At 41.8% G+C, this 25498-nt stretch overlaps 1 protein-coding gene and 1 pseudogene across 2 annotated transcripts in view; one reads left to right on the forward strand and one right to left on the reverse strand.

The window, feature by feature from the left end:
* Nucleotides 1-15735: 15735 nt before the first annotated feature.
* The window catches only part of TMEFF1 (transmembrane protein with EGF like and two follistatin like domains 1), a 133552-nt gene continuing 123789 nt past the window's right edge, over nt 15736-25498 (forward strand). Inside the window, exon 1 of one of the 2 annotated variants that reach the window (XM_072596695.1) lies at nt 15736-16499. In XM_072596695.1, the coding sequence (XP_072452796.1) occupies nt 16232-16499 (268 nt within the window). In that variant the 5' untranslated portion in view covers nt 15736-16231. Of the gene's footprint in view, nt 16500-16539; nt 21421-25498 lie in introns of those variants that run through there. The other variant, XM_072596696.1, reaches the window with a different exon arrangement.
* LOC140496645 (creatine kinase B-type pseudogene) lies at nt 23381-24694 on the reverse strand (annotated as a pseudogene).

Below are 25498 nucleotides of genomic sequence, written 5' to 3' on the forward strand. Positions count from 1 at the left end.
ACAATGTTTCTGTTACTGTGTACAATGTTTCTGTTACTGTATACAGTGTTCTCCCATTTCTGCTCATTTCACTTTGCTTCAGTTCATGTAAGTCTTTCCAGGTTTTTCTGAGAACATCCTGATCATCATTTCTTATAGCACAATAGGATTCTATCACAATCATGTACCACAGCTTGTTTGGCCATTCCCCAATTGATGGGCATCCCCTCAGTTTCTAATTCTTTCCCATCATAAAAGAGCTGCTGTAAATATTTTTGTTCTTGTGGGTCCTTTTCCTTTTTGCCAAACTGATATTCTTAAAACAAAAGACTTAACAGGTCTCTCTGTTGCTGCAGAAACTTTAGTGACTCCATATTTGAAACAAAACCCACTTCTGTTCTTTGAAGCCCTCTATAATCCCCAACCCATCTTTCCAGATTGATTTTACATTACTTTTCCTATCCTTCTACCATTTTCTTTTTACCATATAGTTCACTCTCCATCTCCATTTCCTGGAATCCTTGGTTTCCCTCAAGAATCAATGCAAGTGCCACACCATACTTAGAGTGTTTTCCCTTCCCACTTCTGAATCTTCTTTAAGGCAGAGCTCAAGTTTTATCTCCTATAGGAAGTCTTTGTCTTCACAGGACTTTTTTTTAAAATTTTATTTTCCCTCAATTACATGTAAAAACAATTTTTAACATTTTTTTTGTTTTGAGTTACAAATTCTATCCTTTCCTCCCTTTCTTTCCCTCTCCCTGAGACAGTATGCATTCTGATATAGGTTATACATGTTGCAATCATGTAAAAACATTTCCATATTAATCAGAAAACTCAAACAAAAAATGAAAGAAGGAAAGAAAATGAAAAATAGTATGTGCTGGCCTGTATTTCAGATACTGTCATTTCTTTCTCTGGAAAAGAATAGCTTTTTTTTGTTATGGGACCTTCAAGATTGTCTTGGATCATCATATTGCTGAGAATAGCTAATCATTCACAGTAGTTTGTCTTACAATATTGTTATTATTTTGTACAATGTTCTCCTGGTTCTGCTCACTTCACTCTATACCAGATCACGTAAGTCTTTCCTGGTTTTTCTGAAATCATTCTCCATATGTCATAGTGTTCTCCCAGTCTGCCCTGAAATTGCTTTGTCTATGTGTTACATTGACTGATACATACTTGTGGTCTCTCTCCAGTAGTATGAAAGCTTCTAGAAGACAGAAACCATTTCATTTGTCTTTGCTTACCTTATGCTGAGCACAGTGCCTAGGACATAGTGGGAACTTTATTACATTCTTGCTGAATTGAATCACTCAGAATGTACATTCTAATGGAAAACTTGGTCTTTATGTTGTAAGGAGGGATCACATACATTTAATTTTGGTGAACACATAAGTGAGCAGGTTCTGACATGGGGTACAGTGCCTCATTAAATGCTTAATAAGTGTTTGTTGAAATGAAACACTGAAAATTCTGCTTGTGACATAAACCTCCTTCCTTCAGTTGTAAACAAAATGCCTAAAAGCAAATTATGAAAATGGTGTAGAGTAATAGGAAAGGTACTGAACTAGAAAAGAGAACAGGGGTTGGATACTGGCTCTTTTGCTTTGTGACATTGAACAATGTTTTTCTTTACATTATGGCAAAATATACTTTCCCATAATTTCTACCCATGGTTCCTACTTCTGTCCTCTGAGGCCAATTAGAATAAGACTACTCCCTCTTCCACATAACAACTGACATTACACCACCCTAAATTTTCTCTTTTCTAATTTCTTCAGCTGTTCCTCAGATGACTTGATTTTCAGCACACTCACCATCCTGGTCACCCTACCCCATATAAGTTACAGCTTATCAAATTCACTCCTTAGCTTTGGCACCCAGAAGTGGACATAATAGCCCAGATGTGGTTCTACCAGGGCAGAGTGAGGCTTTTGCACCCATGATGTTGGGTATTATATTTATGTCAATTTAGGCTAAGTTTGCATTAGTGTTTCTGGCTGCCACATTATGTTGCACTCCACAGAAACTCCTAGGTCCTTTTTTCTTGAACTGCTGAATCCAGTCTTCTAGTCCACATCTTTGTACTCATGCCATCTCATTCCATTAAGATCAAAATGATGAGAGAAGCAATTGAATAATAACTGAAATTTCAATCCATTTTTGTAAAATCCAACCATTACTACTCATGTCTGTGCTACCAGTGATGTAGAGGCAAGTGATACTGATGAAGAAATTTAGAAAGAACTGTTAGAGAATAAGAAATTTGTACAAGAGAAGAGAGGCACTATGGGTGTCAAATGTTGTATATCTATCAGATCTTTTAGATGTGTTGGTTAGTTATTCTTTGTCATAAAGGGTAGCTCTCTGGCAGAGGGAGGAGTGAAGCTATGTTGGGAAATGTAGGTGGTATAAAACAAAATACATCAATAAAATTAATTTGTTTTTTTTTTTTCAAAAGATGTCCTGGGCAAGAAACTAAACACCTTAAGGAAGTGTAAGTAGTATTTTCATCACTGCTATTGATTGAAGGCAGGAGTAACAGAAGAGAAAAGGAGATTAGGAGTGAACAGATGGTTAAGAAGATGCTGTCTGAGAATGAGATTTGGTTTTTTCACTGATTTAAATTACAGAAATGATGGGCTTATGGCCAGGAATAGTAAAAAAAATATGGTTGCTTGCAGTCCTGTGAATCTGTTCAAAAGAGCTTGAAATTGAAAAGGGGTGGGGGAGGGAGAAAATTGCCCACATGGATCTGCCAGACCAGATCCTGTAGAGAGTAGCAGGTGCAGCATAAGAAGGATAATAGAGAAGCAATGACATACAGGAGACAGATTTGATACACAAATGTGTGAAGTATGGACAATAAACAAGGTAAACGAGATGCTAATGCAAGGAGGCAAACTGAATTTCACAGATGTCATTCAGACAATGAGATAATAACAAAATAATGAATAACGATAATAAGTAACACATATAGTACCTTAAGGCTGACAAAGCATTTTACAGATATTTCATTTTCTCCTCACAAAAACCCTGCTAGGTAGGTTCTACTGTTATCCCCATTTTGCAGATGAGGAAACTGAAGCAGAAAGGTTCAGTGACTTGCCTAAAGCCACACAGCTAGTAAGTGTCTGAGTTCAGATTTGAACTTAGGTCTTCCTGATTCAAAGTCCAAATGATCTATCTACTGTACTACCTAGCTGTCCCAATTAATTATTAACATATACTAATGGTATGGAGGATTTTCACTATTTGAATATCTCCTGGATAAAGCAAAGGAGCTAACATATTCTTTAAGGGTTTTTTTTTGTTTTTTTGGCATTTCAGTCTAAGTATGCCCATTTTCTTTCCAAAATTGTTCAAGGTTTCAGTATTTTTCTTTTTCATTACCCATTTTATTAGATATAATTTATGGGCTTTTGCATCAAATGAAGATTTTTCAGTGATGTGAACTTTAAAATTTTTCATCTTCAGATTTAGGTAGTTCCCTAATTGAATCTCTCATTTTCTTTAATCTAGGTTTAGGAATGGAGTCATTTTTATGATTTTTCTACTCTGGTTGTGTGACTCAAAGTCAGGGTACTGTTGACAAAAAGCATCACTGAAACCCTTTCCTGTTACTTCCAATTTTGTTATTAGGTTGTTTCTGTTCTGGCCCGAAGCTCTGAGAGTCTTTCCCTCTCAGATTTTTTCTTTTAGGAAGGCAAAGTGGGTCATCTTTTGCCTCAGTTCTTACCTAGCCTTTAATCACTGGATGGGCATTGCCTCAGACAAAGTGAGACTGATGAAGACCTTGACTTAAAAAGACCAAGGTCTCCCCCTGCATTCAGGGCCATGGCCAATCATCATGACCTATGTTTTGCCACTGGACTCCCATGACTCTGGAGGAAAGAATGAGGCTGATCACTTGGCACAGTTCTGCCTCACTTAAATCTAATTCACTTGCAAGTCAAGACATCACCCTCCTGATATCATTGATCCTCTTTGAGAACAAAGGAAAAACAACAATTAGATAGTACTGGTGCATAGTTAAAGTACCCAAGCCTTCATTTCATTCTACATGCATTTGGAGTTTGTCCATTTTAGTGGTCAGAGTCATATTTTCAGCAGTTTAGGGTATGAGTTTTTCTGATTTTCTTTTTAGACACACCTTGCCTTCTCATGGTATGAGAATATGAAAAGACGTCACTAATTCTGCCATCTTCCATATCAAACTGATCATCATAAGGGTTTTGAATGGAGCCAGCCTGAACCTCTGCTGACCCATCTATTTCAACTCATCTATTTCGTCAGCTCTTAGGAGAAATTGGTTGTTGTCCTTCATTCTTGTAGAGGACCAAAATGACATCACAATGTTGGGGTCAAGATACAGTGTGTCTGACTGTGGCTGATCAGACCAATGCAAACTCGGAATGTTCTACTACAGTTCAGGTTCAAATGGTCCATATGAACATTTGGAGAGGAGATGTCTCTAAATTTGTACATCTCAGGTTTCTTTTGAGCTACTTTGATTCTGTTTCACCCATAGAGCATGGCACTTTCTTTGACGTAGGCATGCCATGTTGAGTGACCCTGTGCCAGTGTCTCCCATGTCTCATAAATGATTCCAGCGGCACACTGACTGTGGTGTCAACTGAGTGGTGTGACCAGAGACAAATTTACTAGGGTTCCTGTTATGCCTTCTCAGCTACCGTAGTGGTCCTCACGGCAGGTGACCTTGGCTTGTTTTGTTTTACTTTCCATTGTCCTCTCCCTCATAGCACAAGTGACCTCAGGGGCCATGGAGTCCAAACTCCCCCCCCCCCCCCATTTTACAGTTGATGAAATAAATTGATGCACAGAGAGATTAAGTGACATGGATAATAGCTTGGACTTTAAGGGTGACCATGGCCCAACCATTTAATGTCTCTGTGCCTCAGTTTTCTCCTGTGTAAAAAGGCACTCTAAGGCCTTTTCTAAGCTCCTAAATCCTACCACCTTTGTGTAGTGAAATTAGTGCTGAGATTAATTAGATGAGGACAGAAAGATTTCTCTCCATTCTATCTTCCTTGTGATTTTCGTCTATACTAAAGGCTGTCGACTTTGTCCCTCAGCTCTTCTTTATCATGCTTTCTTGTGCCATACTTCTTTTATGGTCTGCTTCATTCTCTATTTCCTCTTAATGGTTTTTGTCAGTCCTGATACCTAAAGGCCTGGGTGGGCTACAAACAAGGAAGCTGACTGAAGGAACCCTTTGAACACAGTCACACTCTCTGATCAGAGAATATCTTTCTCTACCTCCACTACCACCACCACCACCATTAATAATCCTTAAAGACCAATATCCTAAAATGTGTCTAGGATCAGTTAGCAGCTAAGAATGTGCCATTAAAAAATAAGTTCTTGAGTTGAAATGCCTTAGGTCTAGAAAAGATGAAAACCCATCTTGAGTGGTGATTATCTCTATGGTAGGACTGGCTCCAACATCTACTAAGGAAGAATATTTTAGAACTTTGCCTCCAAAACATTCTCCATGGCAAGGAAGCAGTTTCTAGGAACCTCTGAGGAAGGAGCTGAAATCCTTGAGGAGAAGGGGCCTGCCATTCCCATCAGTACCAACAGTGATCAACTGCTAGTAAGATATAGATAAGCTCAAGAGCACCAAGATCAGTGATCACTGGACCAACCACTCTGCTTCCTGTCTCGTCCTGGCAGTCGTCATGGAAGGGAATAACCCATTTAGAAAAGGGACCTGGAATTCTTACCGTCACCAACAGCAACTCTCAGTCAGCTATAACTGATGGGGCAGCAAGCTATGCTAGCTGAAGTAGCAAAGCACTCTATGAGAGGAAAAGGGTGGTCAAACCACTTCAACTGCTGCCTCTACTTAGACCTTATTAGAGGTAGCCCAAGACCCTGAACTCAAGAAACCCAGGAGCAGCAGCACCTTTTATACTGATGGTCCTGCCTGCAGCTTGTCCTGTGAAATCATCATTGAGGAAAGCAGCCATTGTGGAGGAGTCTTCCATCTTTGCCACCACTACCATTCATATCCAACCAGTTGCTACCAAATGGGCAAATAAGCCTGAGAGCTGTGGGAGCAGCAGCATGGCCCCAAACACAACAACTCTGCATCTATCTTGGTTACTGCAGTTATGATCTAAAGAAAGAAGCAACCCCGTCTAGAAATGCAACCTGGCAACATCATCTGCAGGTGCTACGGCTTCCACCTCCTCAGCAGCCACACTTCCTGAAGACTGAAAAAAAAAATGATTGCCACAAAAGCCCTTGGTGCCACCAAATGGTTCAGTATCAGAAAGAAATATGATTCTATTCATGGACATATTAAAAAAGACAATGCATTTGTACAAATTGCTTTGCTGCATTACCCTAAGGACCATGGTGTCTTTCCATCTGACTTGCAGTTGAATCTTGGCTGTATCATCTTTCTCTGTTAGAATGGGATCTCTAAGAGAGCAGAGACTGTTTTGGTTTTCTATTTGTATCTCATAGCTTAGCATAGCATTTTTCAAATAGCAAATGCTTAATAAATATATTTTTACTTTAATTCATCCATCCATTGAAAAGGTATTGACAGAGGGAGCCCTCTGGGCTCAGGGAGAGGCAATGGGGATCAGAACCAGGAAGCCTAGAAGAATCTGAGCTTTGAAGCTGGGTCAAAGACACTATTAGCTCAGAAGTCTTTATGGATAAGGCTATCGGGTTCTCTCATATGATCCTACTGATTGAGTATAGAAAAGTCCTGATCCCAGGTCCTTGAGGCTGCCTCCCTGCAAATAGGGCAGCAAAGAGATATTGTGTATATCATCCCCCTGAAAAGTACCTAGGTGGCACAGTAGATAGAGTGCAAGGCCTGGAGTCAGGAAGACTCATCTTCCTGAGTTCAAATCTAGCCTCAGATATTGTGTGACCTTGGGCAAGTCACTTAACCCTGTTTGCCTCAGTTTCCTCATCTGTAAAATGAGCTGGAGAAGGAAATGGCAAACCACTCCAGTGTCTTTGCCAAGAAAACCCCAAATGGGGTCATGAAGAGTTGGCCTGAAAAATGACTAAACTACAACAAATATGTCTCCTTCCTCCCCCCAACCCCAGGCAGAAGGAAACCTAGTCCTCAAATCAACATTCTAAAACAAATTTAGTTGAACAAAAGGGTGGTTATATATTTATAGGGGTGAGGAAATAGAGATCTGGAGATTTGGAGAATCTCTAAAATTCTCTAAAATAATCTAATCCCAACAAGGCTGGGGTTGGGGGAGGAAATGGAGGAAGTGGGAGGGATAATCTGACCTTTGAAGGCACTCAAGTTGGGTTATAGGCTGGTGAAGGAGGGAACTGGTAGGAAACCCATTTGACAGCTTCCTATTTTGACTAATGATTCCTACGAACTAAGTGTTATGCTTAGTCTTTTCTAAATAGCTGAAGGAGTGCAAAGGTTATCAGCACCATCTTTGTTGGTCAGTGTTAGGGCTCAAGAATGCCTATTGCCTAAACTGAAAGACAGAATTCTTTCTATGATTCCATGATATTTCCACCTGTCAGACCCTGATGAAAGGCCCTTTAAATCCCAGGAGTTATTGCCAGGGACTTGCTATTTCAAAAACAGATGGATTAAGTGCAGACCTTGTCAAAGCAATTTGCCAGATTGCCTGGAGCCATCATCTCCCCCATTCTAAATCTAGCTCACTAGCTTTCTGATCTTAATTTTGGATCCTACTAATGGACTGGCTGCTTCATTCTATTTTTCAGTTTGAATCAACCCAGCTACTCACTTTCCTTAGCTCTCACTCTTGGGGTTAGTCTTCCTCGTGTCTCTCATGATGTATCGGTCTCCATTTATTCTTCTAGATCAGTGGTGTCAAGCTCAATTAGAAAAGGGAGCCACTGATTTGTATATAAGAATGCCTGTTTGCACCATATTCACAGTTTTAAAATGTAAAGTTTTCTTTGTTTTATTGTATTTTTATTTTGTTAAATTACATTTTAATCCGGTTCCTGGGTCCATTTGACAACTCTGTTCTATATTAAGCCTTTTTCTAGATGAACTGTAACTATCCCTGAACTTCCTTCACCAAGTGGGCTGATTTTAATACTCCTAAAATTGTACCCGGCTTTGAATATCTTTATTACCAGCCTCTTGTCTGTCCCAGGTTCTTGGCTGCCCTCTAGTGACTATTTGTAAAATGCTACCCCAGAGGAGGCCCAGAGTCTGCAAAAGTTCTCATGGATTTTCTAGTTCTCCAGAATTCTGTCTGGCAAAATGGATGTTCAGAGATTAACATTCACAAGGTTTTTAAGTTTGAGCTGATGAGAAGAAAATCAAAATTGCCTTAGATCTTCTGTGTGACCCTAGAACCATAGGTTCTTAATTAATTTTGTGTTGTGGACCCCTTTGGCAGACTAGTAAAAACCTATCAACCTCTTCTCAGAATTATATTTTTAAGTGCACAGAATAAAATATGTAGTGGCTAGATGGTGCAGTACATAGAGTACCTCTGGACAAATCACTTAACCCTGTTTGTCTTGATTTCCTTATCTGTTAAATGAGTCGGAGAAGAAAATGGCAAACAACTCCAGTATCTTTGCAAAGAAAATGGGGTCATGACGAGTTAGATATGACTGAAAAGCAACTCAACAATGACAAATTATATTTAGGTACATTTATCAAAATATTTTTAAAAACTTACAGACCCCTTAAATTTATCCAGGGATCTAACAGGCTCTATGGACCCTGGTTCTATGGACCTAAGTTAAGACTCTTACTTTCAACTAAGCCTTGGTTTTCATTTCTATAAATTGAAGCTATAAATGGTTTATTGCTATACAAAATGAGGTGACATGAGCACCTCACTTTTCTAAACCCTGGTACTCTTCCAGACATAGGATTTTAGGAGAAATTCGCCACCTCATCTTTCTCTGTTGGTTCATTGAGGAATATGGAAGGTTTCATTCAATGTACCTAGGAATTTTATGAAATGTGTACTTAAATTCTTCTTCAAGCAGATAAAACAGACTAATATTACAGGTCCTACAGAATGCACAGCTCACATTTTTCATATGACATCAATGGCATAGAGGTGACTATGGGTTTTGAAAAACTATGTCAATAGAGTACAAACTCTGGCAGTTTCTCACATGTTGGAAAGGTTCTGAGTTTGGCCCTAGCAACAGAGCTGTTTGTGAGGAACAAATGAGATAAGATATGCCTTAAAAATCTTAAAGTACTACATGAATGTGAATGTAACCACAGTCTCAAAAGTACATTGGTATTGAACTCTCTCCTCGTTGGTGGAGATCAATGTCCAAGGCCTGCTTGAGGGACTGAGCAGAGTTGATGAGAGCAGGAGAGGAGAGAGCTCTTCAGTCACTTTGAGTCTCTTCAGGTACTGCAGGGCATTGATCTCCACTAATAAGGAGAGCATCCCATACCAATGGACATGGCACTGGGCTCACACTTACTATTATTGTTTATTAAAATGGATTTTCAGTGACATCTTTTGTCTCTACATCACCTAGACATCTCCCTCTATTCACTTCTATCTCCTCACCCTGAGTCATCTCTGACATCAAAGAATTTTTCTTAAAAGGAAAAAAGAGAAAAAAAAACCAGCAGAACCAATTAATACAGTAAAAATATGCTACCAGGTTGAGTATTCCACACTCTTGGACACCCCCTCCACCCACTTCTACAAAGGAGTTGGGGGCGCTATTTTCTCATATATACTCTGTTAGAAGGGAGGGCAGATTGGTGATAGGGGTAATTAGAATGCTTGGTGTTTTGGGGTGGGGGGAGGGGAGAAAATTTGGAACCCAAAAATTTTTTGGAAATGAATGTTGAAAACTTAAATAAAGTTAAAAAAAAAGAATCAATATATATTTATGTTTCCTAATAAATGTGATCAAAGGACATAAAGTCAGTTCTTGAAAGGAGAAATACAAATTACCAACTTACCAAATTACCTGAAAGAAACCTGTTCAAACTTTCTCATAATCAAGATGCAAATTAAAAGAACCCTAAAACAGCACTTTACATCCATTCAATTGGTAGGACTAGTTTAAAATGATAAAACAATGTTCACACATTTGTCTTCTTTCAGGGTCTTTTCTGGGGTAGCAGTTTACTAGAGGGTAGCCCAGAGCATGGGACAGTTGGGAAGCTAGTGATGAGGATGTTCAGAGACAGGTACCATTTTAGGAGTCCTAGAGTTAGCCGACTTGGTGAAAGAAGTTTGGGTGTAGTTATAGTTAATCTAAAAAATAACATGGACATACTACAGAAAAAAGTGTCAAACACACCATCCAGGAACTAGACATTTGGCAGTTGCCACTAACAATGCAGAGACATCATAGAGGCAACTGGGTGGTATAGTGAATAGACTTCCCCACATAGAGTCAGGAGGAGCTGAGGTCAAATCAGCCTCTCACTGTGTGAACCTAGGCAAGTCACTTAATTTCTGTCTGCCTCAATGTCCTGAACTGTAAAATGTAGACAATAGGACCTAGTTCCCAGGATTGTTGTGAGGATCAAATGCGATAATATTTGTAAGGCCCTTAACAGAGTGCCTGGCATATAGTAGGTGCTATATAAATGTTAGCTATTATGATTATCATAACACATCTATTCCTATTTATCCTATGCATTTCTTATCCAAGTCTTTGTATAAGGTTGCCACCCTATGAGGCTCACTTCCCCACTTTCTCCTGACATCATGAGGGCACCTGTGTGTCCCGGGTCTGTCCCCGGGACCTTTGAGTGAGAATCTCCCTTCGGTGGGCACCGCTTCGGACGTCTCCGGACCTACCCCGGGAGACACGGCGGCAGGCAATAATCAGGCAATGCGCAGGAGGTTCATAGCTTTATTGCATGGAGGAGTCCCCCGAGCAGTTCAGGGCGTTGTCTTATATAGGGAGGTTCTTCCGGGCTGCCATCCTAACCCGCCCCGAGGGCGAGGCCTACCACCCGATTGGATCCAGCCCACCCGACCAATCCCGTGGGGTCACAACTCCTCTATGGGAGCCGTGTCTCCTTAAATAGCTTAGAAATGAGACCTTTACCAGAGAAATGTGCTGTAAAGATCCTCACCCCCCAGTTATTTGTTTACTTTTTAATCTTAGCTGCATTGGTTTTGTCTGTGCAAAACCTTATAAATTTATGTAATTTACAAGATCAATTTTACTTTCTATGAAGCCCTCCATCTTTTGTTTGGTCATGAAATCTTCTTTTATCCTTAGATACAAATGATAATTTTTTTCCTTGCTTCTCTAATTTGTTTATGATGTTCCCCTTTATGTCTTAAGTCATATATTCATTTGGAGCTTATCTTGATATATGGTATGAGGTGTTGAACTACACCTAGTTTCTACCAGATTCGTTTCTAATATTCCCAGTAGTTTTTGTTGAATAGTGAGGCTTTACTCTAGTAACTTGAGTCTTTGAATTGATCAAACATTGGGCTATGTGTTAGTTTCCTTCTGTATGTTGTGTATCTAATTATGTCTCACATTGGACCTCTATTTCTTAACCAGTAACAAATTGTTTTGATGATAATTGCTTTTTAGCAGAATTTGAGATCAGGTGCTAATTCCTTCCATCTTTTGGAACTCACTGAAACCTGGCTCCCTCCTGATAACAAAGTATTCCTTAGCACCCTTTCCAGTACAGATGCATTTTTGCTTGTACTTCTAGCTCACAAGTCATGGTGAGGGATTCAGACTACTTCTTGCTTCATTAGGACTCTATGACCCATTCTTGATGAAATGACTTGTTCAGATATAGGAAAATAGCTAAAACCAATATATACACAATAGACATTCCTTCCATCAATAGTTTCATTTCATTTTACATTAAGCATCTACTATGTGCAAAACACTGTACTTTTGGACTGAAGTCAGAGTATCAGCCTCCTGCTTGGATAAGCAATATGATCTTATTCCCTTCAGCTTTTGTGGCTCATGCCCCCAGCCATCTGTCAGAATTGGTAGCCACATAAAATGATTTTCTGAAAGCAGAAGCTACTCACATTTTTTTCTGAAAACATTTGCTTTTAAGTTGTCAAAATGCCTCTTCATGTAGCATAAGCAGAGTCCATGATAGTCTATCTGGTGTGCCTTCACCAATCCAGGGGAGTAGCAAAAGAGAAGACACAATGGAAAGTCTAGCTTTTTTGAGTCAGGTTTGGTACCCAGAGATTCAGACTAGAAAGGATTGCAAAGGCAGAAACAATATGTATATAGCCAGGCATCAGTGTCTGGAGATGGAGAGTGAGTGGGAGGATGTAGAGTCTGGGTATAAGGAAAGGATGGAGGCTGAATGAGCAATTAGGGGTTTGTTGCATCCAGGATTCAAGCTGGTCATGAAGATAAAAAGGAACAGAGTCCAGAGAGGACAGCCAGGAGTCCTATCTGAGAGTTCATCAGCAGAAGCAGGGTATCACTAATGTTTCCAGGTCATGGACAGTCTGCTCTCCATACTGATTTTTGGGCATCCTTCTTATGGCTGATAAGGTATGGCAATGTGTATGGAGAAGTAGGGTTTCACAAGTGGTTGCAACTGATAGGCGCACAGAGGGATAGCATCTTTTGGGAGCTCTTGTCATCCTAATAGAGGACTTGAAACCAAGAAATAGATTTATTTTCAGTTGTGACAGGCTCTGTACTGACTAATTTACCATAACAGTCCCACTGACCTGGAATGGAGGCATCCTGATGAGTGAATGGCATCCCAATATTAACTTTTTTGGGAGGGAGGCAAGTGGGTTTGGTTTCCTCTAAAAGACGATTTGAAATTGTGTTGGTGTGGATGAAGTATTGGTCTGATTTCTAGGGGCTAGGCTTTCAAACCATGATATTGAATGCTTAAAGTTTACAATTCCACAAACTGCAAAGCAATAACAAACATTTATTAGACACCTACTATATGTTGAGTACTTGTGCTAGGCATCAGGGGAGATAAATATGATTTAGAATACAGTTCTTCCCCGTAAGTACCTTGGTTTAGTAGGCAGATAAGACTCAAATACAAGTAACTAGAGAGTTATAAAATTAGGTGCTCTATGAAATTTGAGACGTAAGATTTTTATCAACCTTTGATCAGTCTTCCTAGAAGAGAGGAAACTTGAGTTGGGCTATAAAGGGTAAGTAAATAGGTAGAGAAAGACGGTGTTTGGGGCATGAGCAGAGAAATGGAGATGTATGCAGGTTTAAGGCAGAGAAATGTCCAGTTTGGTTGGACATCTGGTCAGTCCTGTTGGTGCACTGAGGAGAGTAATAGAAATAATACTGGAAAGCTAGGGTGGTACTTGATTATGGAGGGCTTTAAATGCTAAGCAAAGGAGTTTGAATTGTAATTTGGCCCACTTACTACAGCTAGGCAGTGCAGTAGATAGAGTGCCAGGCCTGGAGTCAGAAAGATTTACCTGTGGAAAGAGGGTAGAAAGAGAAAAGAAGAGGATAGACCTTTGGGAAAACTCCCATCTTAAATGAATAGAAAGAGCATGAGTCACCAGCAGAGTTAGAAGAGGAATTACTTAGATAGGAGAATTAAGAGAGAAGCCATGTGAGTAAATGTTATTCAGTACTTGGATGTGGTCAATAGTGGCCAAAGTTATAGAAAAGTCAAGGAGGATGAGGATGAGGATGGAAAAAATAACATTAGTTTTTAACATTTAGGATATCATTGGTGTCCTTGGGTGAGGGGGTGGGGGTGTTTTCTATAGGGAACAGTAGCCCAATTGTAAGAGGCTGAGGAGACAGTGATAGTAAGAAAGTGGAAGAATCATGTATAGATAACTTGACAACGTACTTTGCCAAGGAGTTTAGCAGGGAAAGGGAACCAGTGACCTTGTGAGACAATGTACTTTGCCAAGGAGTTTAGCAGGGAAAGGGAGCCAGTGACCTTGTTAGATACCTTCTGGAATATTATACAGAGGTCTGGGAATCACATTTTAGAAAGGATATTGACAAAGTAAAGCACTTGTAAATGAGAAAGTTTGGCGAGAGATTTGGAATCCAAGATATTGAAGTAAATGACAAAGATAGTCTGGAGAAGAAAAAATAAGGGTGTACCTGATGGTGGTGATGATTTTACACACACACACACACACACACACACACACACACACACACACTCAATTTTTATATAGAAGAGGGATTAGACCTTCTTTTTGAGCAGAACTGGGATCAGTGGGTGGAAACGACCAGTGATAGATTTTGGTTTTGTATATCTGTAACTCCAGCTTCAATAGCCCCTCCCACAGAAAGTATGGATACTGTTATTTTTCAAAGGGAATATGATCTTTTACAATTCCAATTAAATTGTCATCTTTGAGGAGTCTATGAGGATACTGAGAGTTTCACTGCTGTTCTAGAGGATATTTAGACTAGACTGTCATGGCTAGAGAGAAATAGAGTGAAGTAAAGAGAAAAGACAAAGAGGACTTTCCAATGAGATTGATTTTTAACTCGAAGAAACCTAATGAATTGCATTCTTGAGAGACTATCCTGAAAGTACTGAATGGTGGAACTCTATAGCCAGAATTGTAAAGTCAGTAGTAACAGAGTCTCTGACTGTGATCTTACTCACAATTGTAAATAATTATCCATGTCTTTGTTTCATTGTTTGTCAAACTGCTAATAAATTGTATAACTAGTAACCTTGACGTTTCTTTAAGCCTGGGAGGTTGGAGGTTTGCTTGTAAAGAGATGAGCAAAAGCTTATGGGAAGAGTGGTTTCTCTGGTATATTAAATTTAATAAATTGGAATGTGGGTCCAGAGTTAACTGATTAATTAGAGAGATGTTGCAAGTTTAGTGATTTATGAAGAAATATCAGACAATACCGTGCAGTTGCTTTAGAACTCAGGATGAGAATGAATAAGGTAAAGCAATCAAGTAGGAGGTGGAACTTAAGCTTGATTGTCAATCAACATCCACCTTAGTCCATATCTGAGAGGAATTGACCCTAAACCCTGTTACATCTTTGTATGATATAAGGAAAAAAACCTCCGCTTGCTAATAGTTAGAGCTATCCTAGAGTGGAACGGGCTGCCCAAGGAGGCAGTAGGTTCCTAGTGGTGGTGGTAGAATCTCAAAGAGCAGGCTGCAGAGTGGTTAAATTAGACAATCTCCAAGATTCCTTCTAGCTCAGATTCAGTTGAGATTCTAAGATTCTGTGAGTGTATCAATAATAGAAACTTCTCCAGTCAACTTGGAAGCTTGAAGAGTTTCCAAAGAAATTTATTCCTACAGTTTTGTTAAGTGCCTGGTCAAGACCTGGTCATAGCTAAAGAGTTATTTTTATTTTAAAGATTTCCGCCATTATTCTGGTGCCTTTAGTGAGAATAGTGAAGCAATTAAAAAAAAAAAAAGAATGGGAAATGTAAATCTAGAATGAACTGTGCCACTCAGTTCGCATCTCAGTCCTGGAAATCTGGTCAAAGCTCTCCCCTCCACTAGTGCCGCCGGCCCCTTACAACTGTGTGAAAGAGTAGAGAGTATTAGGGCTCCCGCTGCCTCATTTTAAAGCTGCTCTCCTCTGGGTGGTCCAGTTCTCTGGGTTGCCTCCACACACCCCACGGTCCATGCCTTGGGAAGAACAATGGCATCTCTGAAGTCTCCGGGATGGAGAAGCCTCCGTGCCCTGCTCATTAGGTTGGGGCGGCTTTAGGGGTCGCTGATACCCTCCTTCCAGAGCTGTAAGGTCCCAATCACGTGCCTCCTCCCTCCCCCTTTTCCGTCGCTGCCTTTGTGGCTCGTCTGTAGCTAAAGCGGCGGTGGACACAAAGGGGAGACGGAGAGACAGAGCGTGGAGAGAAGAGGAGAGGGACTGGTACCCCACCCCACCTCCCCGAAACCTCCTCCCCCATCCATCCCCTTCCCTGATCCTGGAGCGTACACACACACAGACACACGCACACACGCACAGACACACACACGCACACACACACACACGCACACACACTCCCTTGCACGCGCGCATCCGCACACAGAGGAGCGGAGGCCTGGCGGCTCGGGGCTCGCAGCGCTGAGCCAAGGCTTGGGGGCGCGGCTGCTGCTGCGGGGCTCCCGTTGTACCGCCGCCTCGCGCACCGCCGGGAGGGGATGCTGAAGCGCTGCCCCGGGGAGGCGCGGACAGGACGGGCGCGGCTGCTCCTGCTCGGTGCTGGAGGCGGCCACCGCTCCTCCAGGGTGTGATTGATGCCCAGGGCCTGCCGCTCCCGGTGCTCCACGCCGTCCTTCTCGGGCAGTGAGGCATGGGGGCCGCCAGTGCAGCGGGGACCCCGCTCCGGCTGCCCGCGGCTCCCCCGCTCGCTTTCTGCTACACGTCGGTTTTTCTGCTTTTCGCCTTCTCGGTGCCCGGGAGCAGGGCGTCCAACCAGCTCCCGGGGGGCGGCGGGGGTGGCGGCGGCGGGGCAGGAGCGGGCGCTGGGGCGGCAGCCGGAGGAGGAGGGGGTGCAGCTGGAGGAGGAGGAGGAGGAGACTGCCCTGGTGCGGGCAAAGGGAAGAGCATCAACTGCTCAGGTAAGCGGCCCCCCACCTCCCTAGGGTCGGGGCGCCCTCGGGCCCTCGCGATCGCGGTCCCTCTGCCTGCACCCACGCCTCCACTTCGTGGCGCGTGGATTCGTTCTCCTGAGCAGGCTGCTGGGATCGCTTGGGACTCTGCTTCTCCTCCCACCCCCCGCCTTGTCCCGATCAGTCCCACGAGTACAAGACTGTGTGTGTTTGTGGGTGAGAGGATGTGTGTGTGTGTGCGTGTGCGTGCGGTGTGTGTGTGTGTGCGGTGTGTGTCGGGCTCGGACAGAGCAGAGCAGAGCACAGAGGGGTAGGGGCCTGGGAAGTAGGGAGTTACCTATCCTCTCTCCCCAGGTCCCACCCCCAGCTGCTGGAAACAAAGAGATGCTGGGGTTAGAAGTGAGGCTACACGAGGAGGGCTTCCACTCTCCTGACAAAAGGGGTCAGGAAGGAAGAGGAAAGCAGGCCCCGGGAAGGAGCAGAGCATCGAGGCCCCCTTTTTGTTCAGAGGGGCCTGGGCAGCTTCAGCAGGTGCATGCCATTGACCTCTGGATCACTAAACCGCACCCTTTCTCCATCACTGCTAATTTAGCCTTCCCTCCATCCTCCACTTTCATCCTTCTCCCCTGGAGGGGGAGGCTGCCAGCGGAATCCTCGTGACTCTCAGCCATTATAACGTTTATAAAAACGGAATTCCTTTGCTTCTAGTTGCTATGAAGATAGAGATATTGGTTGTTTGGATTTGTTTTTTTTGCTGTGTTTATTTATGAAGATAATTTTATCTTAGCCACCCGATGTCGTCTGGATACCTCATTAAATCTTTTTAGGGAAATGAGATGCCTCTTTAACTTTTCCCCCCATTTTATGTTAGTTTTGAAGGCTGCTTTTTCTTTTTTGGTTGGAGAAATATTTCTTTAATTTAGAGCTAAGTAAGCAGTGGCACACCCCATCACAAGTGATTCTAACCATCCCCATAACTTTTATGTAGTTTTTGTCAACATATATCTATGCAAGTATGTTATGGTTTAATGCTTTTAACAAGCGATTATTATATTATTCTCCAAAATAAGCATAATAGTAATGTTTATTAATAAACTCATATATTAAAGAGGAGAATGTTGTGAATGCAGCTGTGGTTTTGAGTTATAAAATGAGACTGAAGTTTATCGATCTGTATAGTAACTTTCAACTCCAATATTCTATTATTTGATAACTATATCAGGTTATGAGCAAATACATTAATCAGAATAATATCACCAACATACATATAAGTAGTATATCTAAAGCTGATCAAAATAAAAGTTGCTTTTACAACTGAACAACTGGAAACAAGGATTTAGATGTAAAAGAACTTTATAGATCACTTTTTGGCTTTTGTGTCTAAGATTAGAATTTGGCATCAGTTTGTGTGGAAAAAGACCTGTGGCTGCCCCCCTTTTTAAAAAAGTATAATCTCAGTTTGCAATAATTGATGAATCCCATCAAGGTCATAGGGAATAATAGTCTTATTATACTGTGTGTTGCTCAGGTCACAGTTGGAGTGCCACACTGATCTAATTGACCAGAAGACAGCCATCATGATGCACAAGGATTATGTGAAGAGCAATTTAGCCTGGAAAAAAGGAAGTTGAAGGGAGACATGACAGTTCCCTTCAAATATTTGAAGGACTATCATGTGGAATAAGAATAAACTTTTCTGTGTTGTTCCAGAGGGCAGAAACAATGGATGAAACTACAAGGAGGGCATTTTTCTAAGAAAGCATTTCTTGAGAACCCTGCTACCCAACAGTGGATTAGTCTGCCTCATGAAAAAGTGGTGAAGTAACTTTACTACTCTTAAAACAGACGACATATCAGTATTTCTGGTCCTTTGATCTACTTTTCATCTTCCAGTCGGTTCCTCACACTCTAGCTTCATTTGTTTCTACTTGTTAGCCTTGTTCCCAATGTTTAACTGCTTATTACTTCAGATTTCCTTGTTCCTCTGACCTTTTGCTATCCTTAACCTAAGAATCTTCAAACATAGCTAACTCCCATTATCCAATTTCTTGCTCTTGCTCCAAGGCTGTGCTGCATATCGATGGAGAAAATAATGAAATCAAGCTGAGTTCATGCTATAAATTACTGTTATGTAACAGCAGATTGATCTAGCTTCCAGCTTCACTGAAATGAATAAAGTCATCTGACATGAGTTTCCTTGATTTCTTTTCTCCATTGCTGACAACTTCGTGGCATTGTTGCCTACTTTCTCTTCTTCTCTCACAGAAGAAGAGGTATTCCTATTCTTCACTAACATGAGTCTATTTTTCCTCTCATGAACTTCTGCCTCCTCCAGGGCCTTTCTCTAGAAATGATTTTCCTACCTTGTACATATTCTCATCCCATCTTTCACAGCTTCAATAACTCCCTTCTTCCCATCTGAGTAAAAAGGTTCCCCCAATTTCCCACTATTAAACACATCTTCTCTTAACTCTGTTATCCCAGTTACCACCCCATCTCTTTTCTTTGATGGCCAAACTTCTTTAAAAAGTTGTGTATATCCAGTGCTTATACTTCTTCATAACCCATCCTCTTGTCAATACCCCCATTTACTTTACTGAAATATACCTCTTAAAACTCACCAATTGCTTCCTAATTGGCAAATCTAATAGCCATTTTTCTTCCTTGATATTAGAGATTTTTCCCTTCTTATCTCTTCCCCTTCCAATGAGTCCTTCGTACCAGTCCCAGACATCTCCCTTATGTACAAATCTGACCATGTCACTTTTCTATTAAAAATCATCCTTGGCTCTTATTAACTGAATAAAGTTAATAATTCTTTGCTTGGCATTCAAGATCTGCTGTAAGTAGGTGAGTATCTGTAAGGACCTGTGAAGGCTTAGTTTTTATTATTCTTATCTCATACTCTTTGCTGTATTATAGACCAGTACAGGGAAACTCAAATAAAACTAGATGCCTGCTGGCTACATATTGACTTTGTTCAGTTGTTTGCAGTCATGTTCAAGTCTTCATGACCCCATTTGGAATTTTCTCAGTGAAGGTACTGGAGCAATTTGCCATTTCTTTCTCCAGATCATTTTACAGATGAGAAAACTGAGGCAAACAGGGTTAATTGACTTGTCCAGGATCACACACCTGGTAAGTGTCTAAAGCCAGATTTGAACCCAGGCTTCTTACTTCCAGGCCCCTCTATGTACTGTTCCCCTAGCTGTTCTAGGTGTTGGGGATACAAAGAAAAACGTTGAAATAGTCCTTGTTCTCAAGGACCTTACTGTTCTAAAGGAACAGACAATGTGTGGATAAATAGGTACATGCAAGACAGATACAGAGTAGGTAGATTGTAGCTTTTGAAGGGCAGGAACTTGTAGCCTCAGGAAACCAAGAAGGGTCTACATCAAATGGCAAGTAGTCAGTTCTTTAAGTCTACTACTCTCCCTTCCAGTTATTCAAGTCTCATAGCCTTAAACGCAAGTGATATGCCCACAATATCTCTTTCTAACCTTCCCCCCAATTCAATACTCCTACTTTTTCCAAATCCTACTGTAATTATCTTATTCATCTATAACCCACCCATTCCAGGATCCTCATTGGAACTCTTGCTCTGTTGTCAACAAACTGCCTTACGTCCTTGGACTTCTTAAGCAACATTCTTTCTACCTCCCTTGCTTTAATAGGAACCTAGCTTTCCTTCAGGACAATCTTCTCTGCTGGGAGCCTCTCTCCACCAACTCCCCCCAAACCCCCAAACCCCACCAGACTTCTTTGTTAGAGTGTAAGTTCCTTGAGACCAGGGAGTGTTTCACTTTTTTCTTTGTTATCTTAAATGCCTAGTCCACTACCTAGCACATAGTAAGTTCTTAATATATGTTGTTTTGCTCCCAGAAGTCACGGAGTTAGGAAGAAGGATGAACAAAACTTCTTTTCTCCCACCACTCCTTCCAGACTATTCTCCCACCCTTCCCCAGTGATTCTTCTGCTTTTGAGGCCCTTGCGGTGAATACCATCTTCAATGCTATTGTCACAAGGGTGATTGGGGGAATCTCTGATTTCCTGGACAGGGCACCTCCCGTAGAGTTGAACATGAATTCTGGCCCCCTGCCGGGAGGCAGGTACCTTATGGGACTGGAACACGCAACTTCCAATTGGTTCCTGGAGGGGAGAGTTGCAATGAAGATGATTGGTGAAAGTTTCAAGGAGATAGATTCTTTTTAAGGAACCTCTCCCATATAGCCTTTAATTAAAGCTGTAGGAAAGACTCCATCCCTCTTTTTGGACCCTTCCTCAAAAGGACTTTTTCCGAACATCTCTCTCTTATGCTTCTACCTGAGGAGGAGAGGGAGTGGAAGGGAGAGAAGAGAAATTTCAGCTCCATGAGAAGTATACTTGCCTAGTAAATGAGGCATTCCCTGATCCTCCGTCCTGTTATCTACCAACCTCCAGGTCATCCCCTCTACTTTTTCGATGACCTTACTACCTGACATGGTTTCCCTCTCAACTTCATACTCTGTTATCATTCAGAATTCATGTTGCCAGCTGCTTGACATTCTGAAAATATGATTTCTCCAATTTGTGCTAACAAGCTTTTCTATCCCACTACAGTCACACACTAGACCATGGCATCTCTTGGAATCACAATACCTCCACTACATGAAGTTATGAGATCTTCCTGTCTTGGCATAATCCCTATTCTTCTTTTACTCCACTAAACCCACTCTTTACATTTACCATGAATGAACTCCTTACACATCCAGTCTTGATCCCATAGTTTGTCTCTTTAATGTTTTATTAGCCACTCTACTGGAATCCATTGGTCCTTTGAACTAGGAATCACTTGTTCTCCACTATTTGGTTTCTCTTTTCCTGCCAGAGACCTGGAGCGCCATGGGAGAAAGTCACAAAGTCAAACTGATCTCAAAGCTACAAATTCATGGTATGAAACCTTAGCTGTACCCTGTGAGCTGCTTGACAGTCCTTCTAATCTATTCTTATGGATTCTTTATTCCACTTGTATATGGCAGCATGGTACAACGGAACGATGGCTGAATCTGAAGTCCAAGGACCTGTGTTTACATTATGGGTGTGCTGGAGCCCACTCTCTATCCTTCTTTTGCTAGTATTTTTGTTCTGAGCATTTGTACCTCAGAAATCTCAATTGCTACAAATCAGAGCTTGATTTATTGTTGTGTTGGTTGCCTAGACTTAACTGTGTAACTAGCTTTAAGACTGTAGTAACAATGCAGATTAAACTTAGAAGTGTATGTGCATGAGTTTGTGTGTATGTGTGTGTGTGCATAGCTCTCCAGCCCCACACCCCATCCCCAGCCCTATTGTTAAATATTTACCAGCATGCCACTGTATTGCTTTATAAACACTGCTTGAGTTCAGCAGGAGTGCAATAGAGAACTCAGGGAATGAAGGTATAAAACCAGGCTGGAGGCTTGGTGAATGTAGACTTATAATAGTAATCATAATGATGTTAAATAATAACTGGAATTTATATAGTGCTTTAAGGTTTGCAAGGTGCTTTGCATCTGTTGTTTCATTTGTGCCTCACGACACCTCTGGGTTAAGTCATGACAAGGTCACTCATGTGACCTTGGGTAAATTGAGTAATCTCTCACTTTTCCCACCTTGAATGATGGGGTTTGACTAGACTCTAAACCCCATGAGATCCCTTAGTGACTGTTCCAGGCTTTTTTTCCTCTCTTTGCTCCCCATACTTAGAGCAAATGATCTAGCACTCTACTGTCTTACACTAACTCCTTATGTTCTCCTTCATTTCTCAATTTTTTTAGCATCATCATTCCCTCACTCCACCTCTGTTCTTGATCTCATTCTAGGGAGCAAGCTAGGTTGGCACAGTGGCTACAGCACTGGGACTGGAGTCCGGAAGACCCAAATTCAGATTAATGCTATTTGCCTCAGTTTTCTCATCTATAAAATGAAATGGAGAAGGAAGTGGCAAACAACTTCAGTATCTTTGTCCAGTTTGGCTTTAGATAGGGTCATGAAGAGTCAGACATGACTGAAATGACTGAACACCAAAAGGCAATTAATAAGTCTTTCCTTTCTCCCTCCTTCCCTTCCTCCCTCCCTCCCTCCCTCCCTTCCTTCCTTCCTTCCTTCCTTCCTTCCTTCCTTCCTTCCTTCCTTCCTTCCTTCCTTCCTTCCTTCTTTCCCTCCTTTTTTCCTTCCTTCCCTACTAGCAGATTTTCCCTGATCCCCACCCCTCTATTTCTTCCCAATTAGTAACAACTTTCTCCCCATAACTTACATAACCCATTGTTTCATAATTATTTTTTGCACTACATACACACACACACACAGATTGTAATTTAAGTGTTGTATCTGATACTTAGCACTCTACTTGGGGTAGACGCTTAATAAAGATTTGTTGTTTTATAGTGAGGCAGGAAAACCCAGTGTTTATTTAGTTTGATAGAATACATATATAGAGGGCACATGCAGGAGCAAGAATAGTGGGAGAGAAGGTGGAACAGTAAGTTGGGGACAGGTTGAAGGCTTTCAATGCCATTCTAAGTAGTTTGAACTCTCCTAGGTAGTTGGGGAGCCTCTGTGTGTAATAAATTTTGGGGTAATTTTCCTTATAAGGGTCAAGGTTTTCTGTTTGTTTGGACTACACTTGTGATTTCCTGGGTGAATGGGAATTACTCTACCAGTACAGACTGGTACCTTGTCTGAGGAGAAAAGAGTTACCTAAAATACTGAAAAGTTAAATGCCCAGGGTCACATAGTCAGTATGTGTCAGAGGTCAAATCTGAACTCAGATCTTCCTGATTTCAAGACCAGCTCTCTATGCCAGTCTCCCTCTCTAGTAAGTGCCAAGCTGATCAGGCTTTATTATCTTGATTCTATCTTTCCCCTCTTTTTTTTTTTTTTTTGCCCTGAGACCTGGGTCAGGCCAAAACAATAGTTTTATTATTTCAGAATTCAGCAACATCTCAGCCATCAAAAATAAAACTCTAACACTGAAGGATGGAAAGAAGACTTCTCTACAGCATGATTAGGTAGGCTGCATCCAGAGCCCCCAGGGCGCCACAGGTAGGAAGGATGGTGGTTATTCATTCATCCAATAAATTAGGAAGTGCAGAATTCAGGGGGCCAACTGCTCATATCTGGGCTGGCATAAGGTCATCAATAGACTGGTCCTGCTCTAAACACTTCTCCATCTCAATGAGCAGCTTCACACCATCCACCACCATCTGCACCAACTCCACCTCTGAGAAGCCCAGTCAGTCAGCATTGGAGATGTCAAAGACACCACCCACAGCTGCTGTGTCCATACCCCTTGTCCCCCTCTTCTGCAGTCTCAGTTTCTTCAGAACCTCACCAAACTTCTCATGCTTGCCCAGGTGGGGAAGTTTGATGTGGACACCTGCACTGTGCCCAGGTTGGAGGGGCATGTCAAGATGTAGCCCAGGTGAGGATTCCACATGAACTCATAGCTCTTGGTCTTAAAAAGGGTTTCAATCTGGGTAAGCCCTATGCAGAAACGTGTGAACACCTCCTTCATGTTACTTCCCTTCTGCATGGAGATGACCCTCAGGTGATCTTCCTTATTGATCCACACAAGCCAAGAGGAGTGGGGAGACAGGCTTGTTGAAGAGGAAGTGGTCATCAATGAGCTGCTGCTGTCCCTGCTCAGTCATGTTCTTCAAAGCATAGTACTTCCCATTCAGGTCACCTTCCAGGCTGGCCAGAGCTTCCACAGACAGCTTCCCTATGGCACAGCCCTGGCCCCGGCTACAATGTGGAGGCAGGCAGAATCCTCGGATGCTCCGGCCAGTTCGAACGCTGGAACCCAGAACATAGTTTGGATCCAGGTCATCACCACCCTGCGGATTGTCAGGGTTAAGATCAGTCTTGTGCTCATCAGAAGGCTTGTAGCCTCCATGTCGGTCCTCAATAATGGGATCAAACGGCTCCTTGAACACTTCGTAGCTCTCTTCATCTCCAGCCACACAGCCCACAGTCATGATGAATGGATGCCCTGGGTTGTCCACACCGGTTTGGATGACATCATCCAGGGTGAAGCCGCTTGATGTGGCCTTTTCCCGGAGTTTTTCATAGAGCTCAGGCGTCAGCACCTTAGCCATGTGGTTGTTGTGTGAGGAGAGGTCGGGATATTCCTCCTCAGCGGGGTCGAGGGACTTCAGCATGTTGTGGCTACTGGAGAATGGCATGATGGCAGAAGGTGAGGGCGCTCCGGAGGTCGCGGAGGACGAGCGGGTTGTGAGGATGCTGCTGCGGCGGCTGCGCAGGGACCCTAGGCCACTAAGCTCGAGCTCAGTCACCCTATCTTTCCCCTCTTTTGAAAAATTGGATATTTGCTCATCTCTTGTCTGGCTTTCTTTTTAGCCATGATTTCTCTTTCTTTAAAAAAAAAATATGGAATTTAACTGAAAACAATAATGAAGGCAATCAAACTTATTTTATAACAAACCTTTCAAAAATGATATATAAATGTCTGGAGATCAAAGGTAAACTCTTTTAGGGCAAAATATATTAATTTTCACTTATTTCTCTAATGTTGAGCATAGTACTTTGAACTTAGTGGGCACTTAATAAATGTTTGTTCATTTTAATTCAATAGTAGCACCTTCTAAATTACTCTCTTCTGTATTCCTTTCCATTGTCTTTGTCCATTCACCCTATTTTGGAGACATATTTTGAGACGTATACATACATACATATTTGGAGTAATATATATATATATATGGAGAGAGAGAGAGAGAGAGAGAGAGAGAGAGAGAGAGAGAGAGAGAGAGAGAGAGAGAAAGGTAATGAACATAATAGATAGAGCTGTATGCAGAGTCAAAATGAGCTGAATTCAAGTCCCACCTCAGACGTCTATTACGCAGGTAGATGGCTTTATGGAAAGAGTGTAAGAGCTCGGAACCAGGAAGACCTGAGTTCAAATCCAGCCTCAGACCCTTACTCATGACCCTGGGCAAGTCATCTGTCTGCCTTGGTTTCTTCAACTGTGA

This window comes from Notamacropus eugenii, chromosome 3 (assembly GCF_028372415.1).
Source record: "Notamacropus eugenii isolate mMacEug1 chromosome 3, mMacEug1.pri_v2, whole genome shotgun sequence".
In the NCBI taxonomy this organism is placed as follows: Eukaryota; Metazoa; Chordata; class Mammalia; order Diprotodontia; family Macropodidae; genus Notamacropus; species Notamacropus eugenii.